This window comes from Trachypithecus francoisi, unplaced genomic scaffold, assembly GCF_009764315.1.
Source record: "Trachypithecus francoisi isolate TF-2019V2 unplaced genomic scaffold, Tfra_2.0 Lachesis_group7, whole genome shotgun sequence".
In the NCBI taxonomy this organism is placed as follows: Eukaryota; Metazoa; Chordata; class Mammalia; order Primates; family Cercopithecidae; genus Trachypithecus; species Trachypithecus francoisi.
This window is the reverse complement of record NW_022681472.1, coordinates 55,338,790-55,356,971: the sequence shown is the minus strand read 5'-3', so window position 1 is coordinate 55,356,971 and position 18,182 is coordinate 55,338,790. Positions and strand designations below refer to the sequence as shown.

Here is an 18,182-nt window from a genome sequence, read left to right as displayed (position 1 = left end):
TAACAAATCACAAAAGAACAAATTCACTGGACAATAAACATGTGAAAAAATGCTCAATCTTATTAGTAATTAGGAAAATATAAATTAATGTAAACTGTCAGTTCATGAATGAGCAAATTCAATGGCCAATAAACATTCGAAGAGATGCTCAGCCATCTGGTGTCATTTCCTTTTAGCATGAAAAATGTTCTTTAGTACATCCTGTATGCAGTTCCTAATGGTGAATCTTTTCTCTGAAAATGTTTTTCTTTAGTTTTCATTTATAAAAGTTATTTTTTGCTTAATTAATAACTTCTAAATTGATTGAGACCTTTTATTTTTTATTTCCCTAAAGATGTTCTTCTGGCCTTCATGGTTTCTTATGAGAAATAAGCAGTTAATCAAATCTTAGTTCCCCTGAACGTAAGGTATTATACATGTATTTTCTTGTGATACTTTCAATATTTGTTGTTTACTTGCGGCTTTCAACAGTTGGATTATGAGGTATGTAGATATCACATTCTTTGCGTGTTTGTTTTATTCATCTTCATGTCTGCCTTACACGTAGTGCTCAGTAAGAATTTGCTTACTGCATATGGCAAAAAAAAAAAAAAAAAAAAGAAAAGTCAAGCCATCCTTTGGAATTCTGAAAGCATCCAAAGAGAGTCTGGAAGCATAAGCTAAAGCAATCACTCACAACAAAGAGGTTTATTTAGAGACTCATGTTTTGTCATTAAAATTTAGGTTACTCTGTCACTTGAAGATATCAAAGAGTATTAATCCCTCACCAAATCTTTTAATTTATATAGATTCTTCAGTGCTGTTATTTTGTGGTTTCACATCTCTTCAGGAATGTTGCTACATTTCACCAGGGATGTTCATACCAATTTGTAAAGAAGGTATCACATTTTAATCAAAGTCAGTCTACACTAACAAAATGATATTCATATAACATTTCAGTGTTTACAAAATATTTTCATAAATATTTCAGACTTTCCAACAACCTTGTGATCAACTTTGGTTACATCACATGGTGACAATTTAACACAATTTTGTTTATAAGGATTTATTAACTCCAAGGATTTTATGAGATTTATAAAGTAGAATTACATAAAGAGATGAGTTATTACATTTTGAGTAAAAATGAACTCTCAGTACACAAGGTTCATTCACCCTTGGAGTAATTCTAGAAAAAAGGTCCTTGGTATCATCAGGAGAACAGGAGAAAGGAGGTACTGGGAGGCAGGTGGCCCTGGAAGCCAGATAACTGAAGAAAGAACAGGGAAGGAGCAGACATAGGAAGGAAATACAAGGCCAAACACAAGCCCCATCTAGCTGATGACTTTGCTTAGAGCTGGTTTGTATTTAAACAACAACAAAATCTGACCTCATCTCCAAACAAGGTGGATAGCTAGAGAATATACCCAGTACTCTAGTTTTGAGCCAAAGTATTACATTTACTAACACCATAAAAATCAAAAAACTATTAAGTATCTCAAAGTAAATTTTAAAAATATGAATAATAGTGGAGTCTAAGAATTTTTTTGTGTTAGCTAGGATAGCAATGGATAACTAGAACATGTGGAGTAGGACTATCCTCTCACAGCTACAATGATCTTTTTTCCTAAGTTATAAGGACTTTGGCAGATAACTCCAAGTAGCACAGGGCTATTATATGTAGCTTTAGAGAGAGACTGAGCTACCACTAACTATAAACTATGACTTCAGAAAAACAACACTTCTATATCTTCCAAATATATCTTCATATCCCTTTGTAATAGGTCCTCTTCCTGTCACCCCCTCTTCCTTCTCTCTTCCTGTCCTGCTTCCAGGCAACAAGTAACCTACTTTTTATCACTATATATTAATGGTAATCTGCATAATTTAACATTTTATGTAAATGGAATTATAGAGTAAGTACTCTTTTTCCACCTGGCTTCTTTCAGTCAGCATAATGATTACAAGATACATCAATGATCTTGCATTTTATCAGTAATTGAGCCCTTTAAAAGCTGACTAGTATTACCTTGGTATGAGTAGGCCATAATTTTTTTACTAATTCACCTGATGATAAACATGTGAGCTGTGCCCAGTTTGGAGCTATATAAATAAAGCTGCTATATACATCTGTGTAAAAGACCTTTTGTAGACATACATTTTTGTTTCTCAGAGGAAATATATAGGGAGAAATGGTTGGGTTGTATGCTAAGTGTGTGCTGAACTTTTTCAGAAATTGCCAAGGGGTTTCCAATGTTGTCACATCATTTTTACATTCTCACAAGCAGTGTATGATGAGTTCCAGTTGCTCCATATATTGAGTCTATCATTTATTTAAGCCAATCTAACAGGTGTGTATTTCTGTTTCTTCATGATATTTTTACCCTTGATAATGATACTGGGCATGTTTTCATATGCTTATTGACTATTCAAATAAATATTTTGTGAAGTATGAGTTCAAGTCTTTTCCCCATTATCTGCCTTTATGTTTATCATCTATTGTTCATCTTCATGTTATCGAGTAGAAAGAATTTTTAGGCCAGGCACAGTGGCTCACGCCTGCAATCCCACCACTTTGGGAACCCGAAGCAGGTGGATCGCTTGAAGTTGGGAGTTTGATACCAGCCTGGTCAGCATGGTGAAACCCTGTCTCTACAAAAATACAAAAACTGGCCAGGCGTGGTGACACACACCTGTGATCCCTGCTACTCAGGAGGCTAAGACAGGAGAATCACTTGAATCTGGGAGGAGGAGGTTGCAGTGAGCTGAGATCGCATCACTGCACTCCACCCTGGGCAACAGAGGGAGACTGTGTCAGAAACAAAACAAAAAGAAAAAGGAAAAGAGAAGAGAAGAGAAACGAGAAAAACAAAAAGAAAAAGAATATTTAAATATTTTGCATAACAGTCCATTGTTTAAAAAATGTCTTATAAATACCGTCTGCAAATGCCTGGCATTCTGCTATCTCAATGTGTCCTTCAAAAATTACTGTTTTTCACTCTGATGGTAGTTTCTTTTGCTGTGCAGAAGCTCTTTAGTTTAATCATATCCCATTTGTCAATTTTGGCTTTTGCTGCCGTTGCTTTTGGTGTTTTAGACATGAAGTCCTTGCCCATCCCTATGTCCTGAATGGTACTACCTAGGTTTTCTTCTAGGGTTTTTATGGTATTGGGTCTAACATGTAAGTCTCTAATCCATCTTGAATTAATTTTCGTATAAGGAGTAAGGAAAGGATCCAGTTTCAGCTTTCTACTTATGGCTAGCCAATTTTCCCAGCACCATTTATTAAATAGGGAATCCTTTCCCCATTTCTTGTTTCTCTCAGGTTTGTCAAAGAGCAGATGGCTGTAGATGTGTGGTATTATTTCTGAGGACTCTGTTCTGTTCCATTGGTCTATATCGCTGTTTTGGTACCAGTACCATGCTGTTTTGGTTACTGTACCCTTGGAGTACAGTTTGAAGGCAGGTAGCGTGATGCCTCCAGCTTTGTTCTTTTGATTGAGGATTGTCTTGGCAATGCGGGCTCTTTTGTGGTTCCATATGAACTTTAAAGCAGTTTTTTCCAATTCTGTGAAGAAAGTCATTGGTAGCTTAATGGGGATGGCATTGAATGTATAAATTACCTTGGGCAGTATGACCATTTTCACGATATTGATTCTTCCTATCCATAAGCATGGTATGTTCTTCCATTTGTTTGTGTCCTCTTTTATTTCACTGAGCAGTGGTTTGTAGTTCTCCTTGAAGCGGTCCTTTACATCCCTTGTAAGTTGGATTCCTAGGTATTTTATTCTCTTTGAGGCAATTGTGTATGGAAGTTCATTCATGATTTGGCTCTCTGTTTGTCTGTTACTGGTGTATAAGAATGCTTGTGATTTTTGCACATTGATTATGTATCCTGAGACTTTGCTGAAGTTGCTTATCAGCTTAAGGAGATTTTGGGCTGACACAATGGGGTTTTCTAAATATACAATCATGTCATCTGCAAACAGGGACAATTTGACTTCTTCTTTTCCTAACTGAATACCCTTTATTTCTTTCTCTTGCCTGATTGCCCTGGCCAGAACTTCCAACACTATGTTGAATAGGAGTGGTGAGAGAGGGCATCCCTGTCTTGTGCCAGTTTTCAAAGGGAATTTTTCCAGTTTCTGCCCATTCAGTATGATGTTGGCTGTGGGTTTGTCATAAATAGCTCTTATTATTTTGAGGTACGTTGCATCAATACCGAACTTATTGAGCATTTTTAGCATGAAGGGCTGTTGAATTTTGTCAAAGGCCTTTTCTGCATCTATTGAGATAATCATGTGGTTCTTGTCTTTGGTTCTGTTTATATGATGGATTACGTTTATTGATTTGCGAATGTTGAACCAGCCTTGCATCCCAGGGATGAAGCCCACTTGATCATGGTGGATAAGCTTTTTGATGTGCTGCTGAATCCGGTTTGCCAGTATTTTATTGAGGATTTTTGCATCGATGTTCATCAGGGATATTGGTCTAAAATTTTCTTTTTTTGTTGTGTCTCTGCCAGGCTTTGGTATCAGGATGATGTTGGCCTCATAAAATGAGTTAGGGAGGATTCCCTCTTTTTCAATTGATTGGAATAGTTTCAGAAGGAATGGTACCAGCTCCTCCTTGTACCTCTGGTAGAATTCAGCTGTGAATCCATCTGGTGCTGGACTTTTTTTGGTTGGTAGGCTCTTAATAATTGCCTCAATTTCAGAGCCTGCTATTGGTCTATTCAGGGATTCCACTTCTTCCTGGTTTAGTCTTGGAAGAGTGTAAGTGTCCAGGAAATTATCTATTTCTTCTAGATTTTCTAGTCGATTTGCATAGAGATGTTTATAGTATTCTCTGATGGTAGTTTGTATTTCTGTGGGGTCTACACACTGCTTTAAATGTGTAAACTATTTCAAACCATTATAGAAAACAGTATGGCGATTCCTTAAGGATCTAGAACTAGATGTACTATATGACCCAGCCATCCCATTACTGGGTATATACCCAAAGGATTATAAATCAGGCTGCTATAAAGACACATGCAAACGTATCTTTTTGCGGCACTATTCACAATAGCAAAGACTTGGAATCAACCCAAATGTCCATCAGTGACAGAATGGATTAAGAAAATGTGGGGCCGGGTGCGGTGGCTCAAGCCTGTAATCCCAGCACTTTGGGAGGCCGAGACGGGCGGATCACGAGGTCAGCAGATCGAGACCATCCTAGCTAACACGGTGAAACCCCGTCTCCACTAAAAAATACAAAAAACTAGCTGGGTGAGGTGGTGGGCGCCTGTAGTCCCAGCTACTCGGGAGGCTGAGGCAGGAGAATGGCATGAACCCGGGAGGTGGAGCTTGCAGTGAGCTGATATCCGGCCACTGCACTCCAGCCTGGGCCGCAGAGCGAGACTCCGTCTCAAAAAAAAGAAAATGTGGCCGCGGCAGAGCGAGATGGCTGAATAGGAAGAGCTCCAGTCTCCAACTCCCAGCGTGAGCGACACAGAAGAACGGTGATTTCTGCATTTTCAACTGAGGTAGTGGGGTCATCTCACTGGGGAGTGCCGGACAATCGGTGCTGGTCAGCTGCTGCAGCCCGACCAGCGAGAGCTGAAGCAGGGTGAGGCATTGCCTCACCTGGGAAGCACAAGGGGGAAGGGAATCCCTTTTCCTAGCCAGGGGAACTGAGACACACAACACCTGGAAAATCGGGTAATTCCCACCCCAGTACTGCGCTTTAAGCAAACGGGCACACCCACACCTGGCCGGGAGGGTCCCACGGCCACGGAGCCTCCCTCATTGCTAGCACAGCAGTCTGCGATCTAACCTAAACGGCAGCAGCGAGGCTGGGGGAGGGGCGCCCGCCATTGCGAGGCTTAAGTAGGTAAACAAAGCCGCTGGGAAGTTCGAACTGGGTGGAGCTCACAGCAGCTCAAGGAAACCTGCATGTCTCTGTAGACTCCATCTCTGGGGACAGGGCACAGCTAAACAACAAAGGGGGAAGCAGCAGAGGCCTGTGCAGACGCGAACGACTCTGTCTGACAGCTTTGAAGAGAGCAGTGGATCTCCCAACACAGAGGTTGAGACCTGAGAACGGACAGACTGCCTGCTCAAGTGGGTCCCTGACCCCTGAGTAGCCTAACTGGGAGACATCCCCCACTAGGGGCAGACTGACACCCCACACCTCACAGGGTGGAGTACACCCCTGAGAGGAAGCTTCCAAAGTAAGAATCAGACAGGTACACTCGCTGTTCAGCAATATTCTATCTTCTGCAACCTCTGCTGCTGATACCCAGGCAAACAGGGTCTGGAGTGGACCTCAAGCAATCTCCAACAGACCTACAGCTGAGGGTCCTGACTATTAGAAGGAAAACTATCAAACAGGAAGGACACCTATACCAAAACCCCATCAGTACGTCACCATCATCAAAGACCAGAGGCAGATAAAACCACGAAGATGGGGAAGAAGCAGGGCAGAAAAGCTGGAAATTCAAAAAATAAGAGTGCATCTCCCCCTGCAAAGGAGTGGAGCTCATCGACAGCAAGGGATCAAAGCTGGTCAGAGAATGACTTTGACAAAATGAGAGAAGAAGGCTTCAGTCCATCAAACTTCTCAGAGCTAAAGGAGGAATTACGTACCCAGCGCAAAGAAACTAAAAATCTTGAGAAAAGAGTGGAAGAATTGATAGCTAGAATAATTAATGCAGAGAAGGTCATAAATGAAATGACAGAGATGAAAACCATGACACGAGAAATACGTGACAAATCCACAAGCTTCAGTAACCGACTCGATCAACTGGAAGAAAGAGTATCAGCGATTGAGGATCAAATGAATGAAATGAAGCGAGAAGAGAAACCAAAAGAAAAAAGAAGAAAAAGAAATGAACAAAGCCTGCAAGAAGTATGGGATTATGTAAAAAGACCAAATCTACGTCTGATTGGGGTGCCTGAAAGTGAGGGGGAAAATGGAACCAGTTGGAAAACACTCTTCAGCATATCATCCAGGAGAACTTCCCCAAGTTAGTAGGGCAGGCCAACATTCAAATTCAGGAAATACAGAGAACGCCACAAAGATACTCCTCGAGAAGAGCAACTCCAAGACACATAATTGCCAGATTCACCAAAGTTGAAATGAAGGAAAAAATCTTAAGGGCAGCCAGAGAGAAAGGTCGGGTTACCCACAAAGGGAAGCCCATCAGACTAACAGCAGACCTCTCGGCAGAAACTCTACAAGCCAGAAGAGAGTGGGGGCCAATATTCAACGTTCTTAAAGAAAAGAATTTTCAACCCAGAATTTCATATCCAGCCAAACTAAGTTTCATCAGTGAAGGAGAAATAAAATCCTTTACAGATCAGCAAATGCTTAGAGATTTTGTCACCACCAGGCCTGCCTTACAAGAGACCGTGAAGGAAGCACTAAACATGGAAAGGAACAACCGGTACCAGCCATTGCAAAAACATGCCAAAATGTAAAGACCATCGAGGCTAGGAAGAAACTGCATCAACTAACGAGCAAAAAAACCAGTTAATATCATAATGGCAGGATCAAGTTCACACATAACAATATTAACCTTAAATGATAATGGACTAAATGCTCCATTAAAAGACACAGACTGGCAAACTGGATAAAGAGTCAAGACCCATCAGTCTGCTGTACTCAGGAGACCCATCTCACATGCAGAGACATACATAGGCTCAAAATAAAGGGATGGAGGAAGATCTACCAAGCAAATGGAGAACACAAAGAAGCAGGGGTTGCAATCCTAGTCTCTGATAAAATAGACTTTAAACCATCAAAGATCAAAAGAGACAAAGAAGGCCATTACATACTGGTAAAGGGATCAATTCAACAGGAAGAGCTAACTATCCTAAATATATATGCACCCAATACAGGAGCACCCAAATTCATAAAGCAAGTCCTTAGAGACTTACAAAGAGACTTAGACTCCCATACAATAATAATGGGAGACTTCAACACTCCACTGTCAACATTAGACAGATCAACGAGACAGAAAGTTAACAAGGATATCCAGGAATTGAACTCATCTCTGCACCAAGCAGACCTAATAGACATCTATAGAACTCTCCACCCCAAATCAACAGAATATACATTCTTCTCAGCACCACATCGCACTTATTCCAAAATTGACCACATAATTGGAAGTAAAGCACTCCTTAGCAAATGTAAAAGAACAGAAATTATAACAAACTGTCTCTCAGACCACAGTGCAATCAAACTAGAACTCAGGACTAAGAAACTCAATCAAAACCGCTCAGCTACATGGAAACTGAACAACCTGCTCCTGAATGACTACTGGGTACATAACGAAATGAAGGCAGAAATAAAGATGTTCTTTGAAACCAATGAGAACAAAGATACAACATATCAGAATCTCTGGGACACATTTAAAGCAGTGTGTAGAGGGAAATTTATAGAAATAAATGCCCACAAGAGAAAGCTGGAAAGATCTAAAATTGACACTCTAACATCACAATTAAAAGAACTGGAGAAGCAAGAGCAAACACATTCAAAAGCTAGCAGAAGGCAAGAAATAACTAAGACCAGAGCAGAACTGAAGGAGATAGAGACACAAAAAACCCTCCAAAAAATCAATGAATCCAGGAGTTGGTTTTTTGAAAAAATCAACAAAATTGACAGACCACTAGCAAGACTAATAAAGAAGAAAAGAGAGAACAGTCAAATAGATGCAATAAAAAATGATAGAGGGGATATCACCACGGACCCCAGAGAAATACAAACTACCATCAGAGAATACTATAAACACCTGTACGCAAATCAACTAGAAAATCTAGAAGAAATAGATAATTTCCTGGACACTTACACTCTTCCAAGACTAAACCAGGAAGAAGTGGAATCCCTGAATAGACCAATAGCAGGCTCTGAAATTGAGGCAATTATTAAGAGCCTACCAACCAAAAAAAGTCCAGCACCAGATGGATTCACAGCTGAATTCTACCAGAGGTACAAGGAGGAGCTGGTACCATTCCTTCTGAAACTATTCCAATCAATTGAAAAAGAGGGAATCCTCCCTAACTCATTTTATGAGGCCAACATCATCCTGATACCAAAGCCTGGCAGAGACACAACAAAAAAAGAAAATTTTAGACCAATATCCCTGATGAACATCGATGCAAAAATCCTCAATAAAATACTGGCAAACCGGATTCAGCAGCACATCAAAAAGCTTATCCACCATGATCAAGTGGGCTTCATCCCTGGGATGCAAGGCTGGTTCAACATTCGCAAATCAATAAACGTAATCCATCATATAAACAGAACCAAAGACAAGAACCACATGATTATCTCAATAGATGCAGAAAAGGCCTTTGACAAAATTCAACAGCCCTTCATGCTAAAAACGCTCAATAAATTCGGTACTGATGGAACGTACCTCAAAATAATAAGAGCTATTTATGACAAACCCACAGCCAACATCATACTGAATGGGCAGAAACTGGAAAAATTCCCTTTGAAAACTGGCACAAGACAGGGATGCCCTCTCTCACCACTCCTATTCAACATAGTGTTGGAAGTTCTGGCCAGGGCAATCAGGCAAGAGAAAGAAATAAAGGATATCCAGTTAGAAAAAGAAGAAGTCAAATTGTCCCTGTTTGCAGATGACATGATTGTATATTTAGAAAACCCCATTGTGTCAGCCCAAAATCTCCTTAAGCTGATAAGCAACTTCAGCAAAGTCTCAGGATACAAAATTAATGTGCAAAAATCACAGGCATTTTTTTTTTTTTTTTGAGACGGAGTTTCGCTCTGTCGCCCACGCTGGAGTGCAGTGCCGCGATCTGGGCTCACTGCAAGCTCCGCCTCCCAGGTTCACGGCATTCTCCTGCCTCAGCCTCCTGAGTAGCTGGGACTACAGGCACCCACCACCACGCCCCGGTAATTTTGTTTTGTATTTTTAGTAGAGATGGGGTTTCACAGTGTTAGCCAGGATGGCCTCGATCTCCTGACCTCGTGATCCGCCCGCCTCGGCCTCCCAAAGTGCTGGGATTACAGGCATGAGCCACTACGCCTGGCCCACAGGCATTCTTATACACCAGTAACAGACAGAGAGCCAAATCAGGAATGAACTTCCATTCACAATTGCTTCAAAGAGAATAAAATACCTAGGAATCCAACTTACAAGGGATGTCAAGGACCCTTCAAGGAGAACTACAAACCACTACTCAGTGAAATAAAAGAGGATACAAACAAATGGAAGAACAGACCATGCTCATGGATAGGAAGAATCAATATCGTGAAAATGGCCATACTGCCCAAGGTTATTTATAGATTCAATGCCATCCCCATCAAGCTACCAATGACTTTCTTCACAGAATTGGAAAAAACTGCTTTAAAATTCATATGGAACCAAAAAGGAGCCCGCATTGCCAAGACAATCCTAAGTCAAAAGAACAAAGCTGGAGGCATCACACTACCTGACTTAAAACTATACTACAAGGCTATAGTAGTCAAAATAGCATGGTACTGATACCAAAAGAGATATATAGACCAATGGAACAGAACAGAGTCCTCAGAAATAATACCACACATCTACAGCCATCTGATCTTTGACAAATCTGAGAGAAACAAGAAATGGGGAAAGGAGTCCCTATTTAATAAATGGTGTTGGGAAAATTGGCTAGCCATAAGTAGAAAGCTGAAACTGGATCCTTTCCATACTCCTTATACAAAAATTAATTCAAGATGGATTAGAGACTTAAATGTTAGACCTAATACCATAAAAATCCAAGAAGAAAACCTAGGTAATACCATTCAGGACATAGGGATGGGCAAGGACTTCATGTCTAAAACACCAAAAGCAACAGCAACAAAAGCCAAAATTGACAAATGGGATCTAATTAAACTAAAGAGCTTCTGCACAGCAAAGGAAACTACCATCAGAGTGAACAGGCAACCTACAGAATGGGAGAACATTTTTGCAATCTACTCATCTGACAAAGGGCTGATATCCAGAACCTACAAAGAACTCAAACAAATTTACAAGAAAAAAACAAACAACTCCATCAAAAAGTGGGCAAAGTATATGAACAGACATTTCTCAAAAGAAGACATGCATCCAGCCAACAGACACATGAAAAAATGCTCATCATCACTGGCCATCAGAGAAATGCAAATCAAAACCACAATGAGATACCATCTCACACCAGTTAGAATGACAATCATTAAAAAGTCAGGAAACAACAGGTGCTGGAGAGGATGTGGAGAAATGGGAACACTTTTACACTGTTGGTGGGATTGTAAACTAGTTCAACCATTGTGGAAAACAGTATGGCAATTCCTCAAGGATCTAGAACTAGAAATACCATTTGACCCAGCCATCCCATTACTGGGTATATACCCAAAGGATTATAAATCATGCTGCTATAAAGACACATGCACACCTATGTTTATTGTGGCACTATTCACAATAGCAAAGACTTGGAATCAACCCAAATGTCCATCTGTGACAGACTGGATTAAGAAAATGTGGCACATATACACCATGGAATACTATGCAGCCATAAAAAGGATGAGTTTGTGTCCTTTGTAGGGACATGGATGCAGCTGGAAACCATCATTCTCAGCAAACCATCACAAGAACAGCAAACCAAACACCACATGTTCTCACTCATAGGTGGGAACTCAACAATGAGATCACTTGGACTCAGGAAGGGGAACATCACACACTGGGGCCTATTATGGTGAGGGGGGAGGGGCGAGGGATTGCATTGGGAGTTATACCTGATGTAAATGACTAGTTGATCAGTGTTGACCAGTTGATGCGTGCAGCACACCAACATGGCACAAGTATACATATGTAACAAACTTGCACATTGTGCACATGTACCCTAGAACTTAAAGTATAATAAAAAAAATTTAAAAATAAAGTAAATTAAAACAACACAAAAAATTTTGAGAGAAAGATTCTTGCTTTATTGCCCAGGCTGGAGTGCAGTGGCTATTCCCAGGTGCAATCATAGGACACTACAGCCTCTAACTTCTGGGCTCAAGTGGTCCCCTGCCTTGGCCTCCTGAGTAGCCGGGACTACAGGCATGTGCCATCAAGCTCAACTAACTTGAACCTACTTAAAAAAACACTCTTTAAAAACTGGCTTATAACAATTAATGCTACGATAAATATAAATTTATCACTATTGACCTAGAGTGTCCAATAATCTTCTAAAAAGGATTATTTTAAAATATAACTCTAAATAGTATTCAGCTTTGACAATCTACAGAGAAAATATAGCACAGTCTATTTGAGGTTAAATAAACAAGTGCTAAATTGTATGCAACTAATTATTTGTGTAAACACAGGTGATCTGAATTCACATTAAACTGTAAAATTACAAGATACAGAATGATTGGTCTATGACAACTGAAATCTTTTTCTTTTTAAAAATATTGCATCATAAGCAAAGAAGTTCTGAGTGAGAATCTGAATGAAAATTACATTTGATCAGTTCAACAGACTCTTCCAGTTTGACAGTAAAATAGTTCTTCAGTGTTTAAAAACATTACATCTGCAACTGATTTCATGCCATTGGCCAAAAGATACACTTGTGCTGCCACCATTACATTTTCAGAAGAGTTTAAATTACACAACTTGAGAGAGCTTCAAAGCATTTCTTAATCTAACCACCCTGATCTTGATGGCCAAGTTAAAAATAATTTAGGATACTTAAGAGAAGAGAAACCCTTCAACAAAAAGGATAACAATTGCTTTTAAATCACATTACTTTAAATTTCCTTTCATAAATCAAATGTACCAACCTGGGGATTAGAGCATTTTATCTCTAGTGACTCTAGGTCAACATGGAGACAGACAACAAATGAATGTCGTGTATCAGGTCCCGTAGCAAGTAGTTTTTGAGACGTGACAGCTAGAGTGGAGGTGCAACCCATAGGTTCCACTAGGCAAAGTGTCACTTGTTTTCCAAGAAGGGTATATATGCTGAAATGATGTAAGCTGATCGTCCAAGGAAAAGCATCACCTGATATAGGGGACAAAAGGGAATAGGGAAGCACACAATCAAAAACACAATTAATTTTCACTTGACAGTAAAATGTAAAATATTTAACATTTATGACTAATACTCCATCATAAAAAGTGAATATAGTATTCCTGAGACTAAAGTGCTAAACAATTTACAAGCTACTTAAAATTCTTTCAGTAATTATATACACTATGAACGTACATTAATAGAAATTAAATATATGGGATAAAATTAAAAATAAAAGTTCTAACTTCTTCTTCCCTTACCCTAGTTTGTTGTATTCTGAAACTGTTGGGGACAAATGCACCATACCTTGGAGGCCAGAGAAAACAGATCAAATTACGTAAATGCAAGATTTTATCTACGGTACTGAAAATGACCATAGCTCTTGCCATGGAATGAGAGAGGAAGAGAATAAACAATCTAATATGGTCAGTTGGATCACCCGCATCAGAATCATGTGGGATGCTGGTTTAAAACAGAGGTTCCTAGGACTTTAGACTTTCTTAATCAAAACCTCCGATGGTACGAACCAGCATGAATTTTGATAAGTTCCCTAGATTATTCTTACATTCGAGTTATTTTTAAATAAAATGCACTTGATAAAAAATTGGCATTCATAAATTTCAGGATTAAAAGCAAAATTCCCTTTCTATACTTTGAGCTTTTACTAACTTATCTCAGGTAAGATTAATTTATTAATATAAACTTTTGAGATAAAGCCATTTATTTCTTGTAAATACAGGAAAGTAATTTTGAACTTTTTAAAAGTTCATTTAGCATCAGAATATTTTTAAACATTTATTATGGTGATATCAATTTGATATCATTTGTATTTTGGACTTTACAATTCTACTAGTGCTTGTCAGTACAGAGAGTATAACACGAACATCATTTTTAGTAATTCAATTAAGTTAGAATAAATTGAGGACATTTATTTTCTAATTAGAGAGGTAATAGACACCATACTGCAGATAATTTTGAAAATTATATAAGAAGAAAATATCAAAACCATTCATAATTTACCTTCTATCTTGCCACCCCCAATAATAAATACTATTAACAGTTATATTTCCTTCATATATATTTTTCCCCCTATGGGGGATGGATGTGCCCAGGCAGAGATCAGATCAGAGATCACACTGCACTCGTAGTCTTACCTTGTTTTTTCACTGAAGAAAAAATACCAAGTGAATTACTAGGTAGATCATACTATAAATATTTTAGAGGAGTCTAAATATATATTCAATACTCAGTAGGTACCAGAAGATACATTCTTATAAGTCTGAATATTAAAAATGTCTTGACCAAATATAGGTAATAAAATTGTCATAAAATTAGAAACTTTGAAATTGAGACTTGCATAACAAAATAAACCTAGCAACATAGTTCACAATAACTTGACTAGAAATAATGATAACTGCATAGTATGTGGTCAGCACTATGGTACTTTGCCTGTCTTAAGATTTAAAATATTTTTCCCCCTAGGAAGAACGACAAACTAAATCATCTGTAACTAATTCTAAAATTATTTTAAAACCTACATCAAACTCCATGCTATTTAAAAAATAAAGGCTCTGCCAAATTTGTCTTAAAATATTTTGGAATGATTTCAGATTACATATTTTAAAGCTGGTAGTGAGCTATATATATTTTTTCAAACCTTATTTTATCCAAGAAATGCTAAATGGTGGTTATGTTGGATGGAAGAGCACCAAATTTAAATTTGTTAAATTTTTTTAAATCCCAAATAACACTGGTACTATCACAGTTATATTTCTGCTTCTTCTTTGGAATCAGATTAAGAAATTGAAATTGGGCATATCATACTCTAACTCCTAAAAAAAAAAAATACACCTTTTAAGGTACTACTTAATGTCCATTTATTTAGCATACAGATTGTTTTAAAAGCACACTATACCTAGAAGATGAGATGTTAACATACAACGATAAAAGTTCCACAATTTCCCACTGTGAGAAAAATTCACAAAACACATTAATTGCACAAGTACTCCTTTCATACACACACACCAGAATAAAAATACCTTATCGACTTATAATACTGGCAAAATAATGTTCTGAGTACACCATAAAATACGTTCAGACATCCATGACTGGCCAGAACCACATACTATTCTGAGAACTTCACATAGTTTTCTATCACTCTGGGCTGACCTTCAAGATTAAGATTTTTATTGTAGTTGGAAAGTTGTAATGCTATAATCTAAGTCTTTTGTTTTAGAGAAAATATTGCTGGCAGAATTTAAAAATTTTCAAACAAAATGTCTAAAGAATAATAAAAAAAGAACAAAGTAGGAACATTAAGAATCCCATTTGTATGTGAATTTGTTACCCCTCTATATTATCATTAGAGAAAAGAATACAAACAAAACAATTCTCAAGAAAATGATGACCAAACACTGATGTAATTCAGACCAAATAATGTGAAAGAAAATGAATATGACAGAAAGCTTTGGGACAAATTGAATAAATAAAGAACAATCAGTGAGACTATGCGTTACATGTGTCAATGCCAAGGGGTGGAGCAGGAAGGAGGTCCCCAAAGGAACATATTAACTTACAATTGAGTGAAACTTAAAAAGAAAATTACGGTGGATTTCTTTATATTGTATCACATGTTGCCGATTTTACACCATGCTATAATCAGAAGATTATAGTTTACACGACACAAAAATAATTTTAATAATATAGATATTAAAAAAAAACGTTTTTGTCAATGTTGCGGTTAATGAACAGTGACTATTTATACAAATCCTGATCACAGAAACATAATTTATGATCCCAATCTTTTTTGGTAGGAATCAATATTCTGGAAAGATAATCAGTCTTTCCCTTTCAAAAAACACTTTACTATACTACAGAAGAAAGTGTATGTACTTGAGGCCAGTTTGAGTCACCTTACAAATATCTATTTAGCAAATGTGGAAAGAATGTTGGTCAATGTTGGAGATACTTTCCTCAGTTTTCCTTGTTTTCATTACCTTAGTCACTGAATGTTTGTCAAAAGCAACAACAACAAAAAAATGCCTTCCTCTTCTCCCAGTTTTTTCTCTTATAGTCAACAAACCAGTATGACTCAGGCAGGTTTGTATTTCAAATATGAACTAATATAACCAGGAACATTCTACCACCTATTGTGAGTGCAACATTTGAGAGAAAGATGTACTACAAATTTAAATAGGCCAAAATTGCTGAGAGTGTTAGCCCAAACTAGTTAGCACTTAACTTATTTAAAGACAGTTAAGGCTGGGAGCAGTGGTTGACACCGGTAATCCCAGCACTTTGAGAGGTCGAGGTAGGCAGATCACCTGAGGTCGGGAGTTCAAGACCAGCCTGACCAACATGGAGAAAACCTGTCTCTACTAAAAATACAAAAAAACTAGCCAGGCACAGTGGCGCATGCCTGTAATCCCAGCTACTTAGGAGGCTGAGGCAGGAGAATCTATTGAATATGGGAGGCAGAGGCTCCAGTGAGCCAAGATTGTGCCATCGCACTCCAGCCTGAGCAACAAGGGCGAAACTCCATCTTAAAATAAAATAAAATAAAATAAAATAAAATAAAATAGACAGTTAAGATAAAGTGTTTGTTAATTCTAAGTGATGTTAATTTAAGTAATAGGTACTTCAAAAAAAAATCAAGACATTATAAATGATATCTAGCCCATCTTCATAGAAGAGGAAGACAGTTGAAAGGCATAGAAAGAAAGGAAATGAAAATGAGCAACCTACAGTTTTATTTGTGCTGTAACGAAGATTCTACATTTGGAATACTGTTTTGTAGGATTTGTGAAATGTATTGCACGTACAAAATATAATAATAATGATAATAATAAGAGATAATTGATTTCAAATTTGTGAAAAATCTTTTACATATAGAAATCTATACTAATAAAACTATTATTTACTTCTGAAAGTCATTACTGGTTTAATCATGGCTTGTTCATCAACATTTCATTATTCATAAAGAAATACAATCCTCTAAGATTGTCTAAAACATTATTTCAATAGTAAACAATGCAAAACCAGAATAATCACTGCTTTTAAAAGAAGAAGGGACTGAAAAGAATAGCATTGCCCTTCAGACAACAAAGGTATTAGTAGTTACCCTATAGTTTTGCTAAAAATGTGAATATTATAACAATGTGTGACTTAGGGTAAATTGGTATTGAAGACTCCTACTACTCTATAAGACAAGATCCTATCAGTAACATCAGTGCCATGGGATGGATAGCTGTCCTGTGGTCAGCAGAGGCTGGTATAACAAAATACCATAGACTAGTGACTTAAACAATAGACATTCATCTCTAAGAGTTCTGGGAATTTCAGCATCAAGGTGCTGGCAGATTTGGTTCCTGGTAAGAACACTCTCTGAAGCTGGAAAACAATCAGATAACCTTCTTGCTGTGTTCTCACATGACCGAGAGAGAGGAAACTCTGGTATTTCTTCCTTTTCTTCTTAAGGCACTAATCCCACTGGCTCCAATCTCGTGACGTCACAGAAACCTAAATACCTCCTAAATGCCTCACCTCCTAACCATCACTGCAGGGGCCATTGAAAACAATATGCTAAGAATAGATAAGGCTCAAGGACAGTATCTCTAGCTAGTTGCACTTTTAATGAACTCCAGTAGTCAAGGACAGTATCTCTAGTTGAACTTTCAATGAACTCTAGTAGGCGCCAAGAAGGCAGACAAATAAGAAAGAGCTTAGAGACAAGGAACTAAGCAGAAGGTTACAACTGGGTACAGAAAGTTTGTTTTGCATTGTGTTATTTTTGCTGAAGTGGGATTTATGGAGTATAAATAAAGTGAGGCGGAGGCTCTAGGCGCGGCCGCCATGTTCTCTGTTTGTCTTTGTCTCTTGTGTCTGTTCATTCTCCACCACCCCCAGCACGGTCCTCAATACATCACATTGGATGTTAAGGGCTCAACATATGAATTTGAGGGAACACAAATATTCAGTCCTTAACATTAGTACAGTATAGCTAAAATGGGTATCTGGGCATATAAGAAAAGAACAAAGAAGTCAGGCATGTGAAAATCTTACAGATTTGTAAACTATCAGTGAAAGATGATAGCTAAAGTTTAGGAAGGCTGTACATAGGAAGAACACCTGTGTTTAAGAGAAAGGCAGAGGAAAGGGAAAAAGAGCCCATGAAGAACGTTCAGAAAGAATGGC

At 38.1% G+C, this 18,182-nt stretch overlaps 1 protein-coding gene across 9 annotated transcripts in view; it reads right to left on the bottom strand.

Moving 5' to 3' along the window:
• VPS13B (vacuolar protein sorting 13 homolog B) overlaps positions 1–18,182 on the bottom strand; it is an 869,883-nt gene that overhangs the window by 414,040 nt on the left and 437,661 nt on the right. For 8 of the 9 annotated variants that reach the window (XM_033202375.1, XM_033202376.1, XM_033202379.1 and 5 more), the window contains exon 24: positions 12,760–12,980. The exons of the other annotated variant lie outside the window; for it this stretch is intronic. In XM_033202375.1, the coding sequence (XP_033058266.1) occupies positions 12,760–12,980 (221 nt within the window). The remainder of the gene's footprint in view (positions 1–12,759; positions 12,981–18,182) is intronic. 9 annotated transcript variants of the gene reach the window in all.